General features: G+C 39.7%; 1 protein-coding gene across 1 annotated transcript in view; it reads left to right on the plus strand.

Moving 5' to 3' along the window:
• Noa36 (zinc finger protein 330 homolog Noa36) overlaps window positions 1-5,000 on the plus strand; it is a 9,849-nt gene that overhangs the window by 2,192 nt on the left and 2,657 nt on the right. The window contains exons 3-5 of the mRNA XM_086542884.1: window positions 1-156; window positions 4,657-4,728; window positions 4,916-4,973. The exon at window positions 1-156 is cut by the window's left edge and continues 4 nt beyond it. Coding sequence (XP_086399010.1) covers window positions 1-156; window positions 4,657-4,728; window positions 4,916-4,973 — 286 coding nt within the window. The remainder of the gene's footprint in view (window positions 157-4,656; window positions 4,729-4,915; window positions 4,974-5,000) is intronic.

Consider the following 5,000-nt stretch of genomic DNA (forward strand, 5'->3'; position numbering starts at 1 on the left):
GTGACAAGTGTCAGAGGCGTCAAAAGAACCGTGCTTTCTGCTACTTTTGCCAATCTGTACAACGTTTACCACAGTGTGCGCATTGCGGTAAAATTAAATGTATGCTGAAAACTGGTGATTGTGTGGTGAAGCATGCAGGAACCTATACTAACACATTTCCACACATTTCCACACATTTCCACACATTTCCACACATTTCCACACATTTCCACACATTTCCACACATTTCCACACATTTCCACACATTTCCACACATTTCCACACATTTCCACACATTTCCACACATTTCCACACATTTCCACACATTTCCACACATTTCCACACATTTCCACACATTTCCACACATTTCCACACATTTCCACACATTTCCACACATTTCCACACATTTCCACACATTTCCACACATTTCCACACATTTCCACACATTTCCACACATTTCCACACATTTCCACACATTTCCACACATTTCCACACATTTCCACACATTTCCACACATTTCCACACATTTCCACACATTTCCACACATTTCCACACATTTCCACACATTTCCACACATTTCCACACATTTCCACACATTTCCACACATTTCCACACATTTCCACACATTTCCACACATTTCCACACATTTCCACACATTTCCACACATTTCCACACATTTCCACACATTTCCACACATTTCCACACATTTCCACACATTTCCACACATTTCCACACATTTCCACACATTTCCACACATTTCCACACATTTCCACACATTTCCACACATTTCCACACATTTCCACACATTTCCACACATTTCCACACATTTCCACACATTTCCACACATTTCCACACATTTCCACACATTTCCACACATTTCCACACATTTCCACACATTTCCACACATTTCCACACATTTCCACACATTTCCACACATTTCCACACATTTCCACACATTTCCACACATTTCCACACATTTCCACACATTTCCACACATTTCCACACATTTCCACACATTTCCACACATTTCCACACATTTCCACACATTTCCACACATTTCCACACATTTCCACACATTTCCACACATTTCCACACATTTCCACACATTTCCACACATTTCCACACATTTCCACACATTTCCACACATTTCCACACATTTCCACACATTTCCACACATTTCCACACATTTCCACACATTTCCACACATTTCCACACATTTCCACACATTTCCACACATTTCCACACATTTCCACACATTTCCACACATTTCCACACATTTCCACACATTTCCACACATTTCCACACATTTCCACACATTTCCACACATTTCCACACATTTCCACACATTTCCACACATTTCCACACATTTCCACACATTTCCACACATTTCCACACATTTCCACACATTTCCACACATTTCCACACATTTCCACACATTTCCACACATTTCCACACATTTCCACACATTTCCACACATTTCCACACATTTCCACACATTTCCACACATTTCCACACATTTCCACACATTTCCACACATTTCCACACATTTCCACACATTTCCACACATTTCCACACATTTCCACACATTTCCACACATTTCCACACATTTCCACACATTTCCACACATTTCCACACATTTCCACACATTTCCACACATTTCCACACATTTCCACACATTTCCACACATTTCCACACATTTCCACACATTTCCACACATTTCCACACATTTCCACACATTTCCACACATTTCCACACATTTCCACACATTTCCACACATTTCCACACATTTCCACACATTTCCACACATTTCCACACATTTCCACACATTTCCACACATTTCCACACATTTCCACACATTTCCACACATTTCCACACATTTCCACACATTTCCACACATTTCCACACATTTCCACACATTTCCACACATTTCCACACATTTCCACACATTTCCACACATTTCCACACATTTCCACACATTTCCACACATTTCCACACATTTCCACACATTTCCACACATTTCCACACATTTCCACACATTTCCACACATTTCCACACATTTCCACACATTTCCACACATTTCCACACATTTCCACACATTTCCACACATTTCCACACATTTCCACACATTTCCACACATTTCCACACATTTCCACACATTTCCACACATTTCCACACATTTCCACACATTTCCACACATTTCCACACATTTCCACACATTTCCACACATTTCCACACATTTCCACACATTTCCACACATTTCCACACATTTCCACACATTTCCACACATTTCCACACATTTCCACACATTTCCACACATTTCCACACATTTCCACACATTTCCACACATTTCCACACATTTCCACACATTTCCACACATTTCCACACATTTCCACACATTTCCACACATTTCCACACATTTCCACACATTTCCACACATTTCCACACATTTCCACACATTTCCACACATTTCCACACATTTCCACACATTTCCACACATTTCCACACATTTCCACACATTTCCACACATTTCCACACATTTCCACACATTTCCACACATTTCCACACATTTCCACACATTTCCACACATTTCCACACATTTCCACACATTTCCACACATTTCCACACATTTCCACACATTTCCACACATTTCCACACATTTCCACACATTTCCACACATTTCCACACATTTCCACACATTTCCACACATTTCCACACATTTCCACACATTTCCACACATTTCCACACATTTCCACACATTTCCACACATTTCCACACATTTCCACACATTTCCACACATTTCCACACATTTCCACACATTTCCACACATTTCCACACATTTCCACACATTTCCACACATTTCCACACATTTCCACACATTTCCACACATTTCCACACATTTCCACACATTCCCAACATATTCCCCTACAAACATATTCCTACACCCATTCTACCTACACCCATTCTCACACCCAATACCACACTTATTACCACACTCATGCCCACATTCATTTCCACATCCATTGCCACACATTTCCACACATTTCCACATTCATTCCCACACTCATTCCCACACTCATTCTCACACACACAAAAGCACACCCACACACAAGCATACCCACACTAATAGCTATAACTACCCTCAGCCATACCCACCCACTCAGCCATACCCACTCCATACTATACTCACTCACACATACACTCACCTGTACTTACACTCATACTCATATTCATACCCACCCACACCATACCCATAGTCATAGTCATTTACTAATTTGTATGATCATTTATTATTGTAGATAAGTCATTCACCCAACTGCTTCCCTTTATGTTAATCACAAAACATCCACATTGTATTCTGACATAACATAGCTAATAATGTTTTATTTATAATGTTACAACAACAAAAGTGTTAAAGGGTATGACAACTGTTTCTTATGCATTTCATGAAAACAGACTTTGTTAACCCCTTCACTACGGGCTGTAGAAAACGCTCCTCGCACCTTATCCTAGCTGCCGGCGTGCGCCAAATTTTAAACGTCGCTACTGAATATGACAAGTTTTAAGCCAAAACCTCTACAAGTTTATAGCCAAAACCTCAACATAATCATCATGTGTTATATATCAAAATATGCAAAGTTAACCTCTTCCCCCATATGCATGTGACAAGTTATTTACATGGGTTGGGAGGAAGATGGAAAGAGTGACCTTGGTGGGATGCCTCACTCAGATAACCAAAGAAAACGATTGTTGAAATAGTATGGTAAACTAATCATAATAAGTTTTATATTTTTACATAATGTTCCATAAATAAATAATAAAATGATTGCTAGCAGGGCCCATCAATGCATCCCCTAGTGTAAGTGAATCCCACTCTTATGTAATAAATTATTAATAATGAAAGTCAAGTAATATATCGTATCATATCCGACCTGTATTCTGAAAGATCTCGTACAGTATCCGGAAGAAAGAAAACTCAGTTCCACCAGAACTCAGCCATGATGCAGTATGCACGTCCTCGGATTTGAACCGAGCGCTGCGTTGAAGGGGTTAACCCGATAACAATGGGGTGGTTTTGGCTCCAATTGTCCTATCCACCAGGGTATATCAAGTGCGTAAGCCTAATGCCTCAGGCTTTCCACCTGTGCTGGCTGCACCCAATCACCTAGTGTGGCGACTATGCAAAGAGCAATGACAAAATATGTCACCAGTCACAAGTATTACCACCACACGACATGATATCTTGTCACCCAGCATTATTGGGTTAACCACTGGGTTGCTCTAGTACAATGAGTTGACTTTCAGATTCATGCACCAGGGGCTGGATCCAAGCAATGCTTTATGCTGTTGCAACTCAAGTTTTGGTTGCAAATGAAGCAAAATTACAACCAACTCGTTGTGACTAATCAAAGAAATAACTTGTGATATCAGATTTAGTGCAATTTTTGTTTTTACTTGCTTTCATAGAAAACAATAATGATATGTAAAATCTAAATCTAAATCAAGATGTAGTTTCTAAAAATTGTGATTTTAAATTTCACCACACTAAAGGTTAATCTACATCACCTAACCTGATAATAATGAGGCGGTTTTGGCCCAGTTACCTTTAACCTGATAACACTGGGGTATTTCAAGCACATAGGCCTAATGCCTGAGGCAGTTCATCTGTGCTGCCCATAGCTGAGCGCTATGCACCCGATCACCCAGAGTCATATGAAAAGCCAGGACAAAATATCACTTCCCCAGGAATGAGTATTGCCACCACATAACATAATATCTTGTCACCCAGCATTAATGGGATAACCTCTCCTAAATTATCGGAGAGTTTATCAGACATCCCAAGAAACACAACAGTAGTTCTTTTAAAGTAGCGGTCAGCAAGCAGTGTCAAATTTTATTTATGTGATTTTAAAGGTTAAAGTTGAATCTTTTATTCCAGCACTTCATGCCAGTCATAAACTGATTTCAAGAGCACTGTTGTTTCAGCATAGCCAAAGGTAGCCCATTTATTCTGTAATATCAGA

Source organism: Penaeus japonicus, unplaced genomic scaffold, assembly GCF_977035675.1.
Source record: "Penaeus japonicus unplaced genomic scaffold, GWHDUDI00000001_assembly GWHDUDI00000013, whole genome shotgun sequence".
In the NCBI taxonomy this organism is placed as follows: domain Eukaryota; kingdom Metazoa; phylum Arthropoda; class Malacostraca; order Decapoda; family Penaeidae; genus Penaeus; species Penaeus japonicus.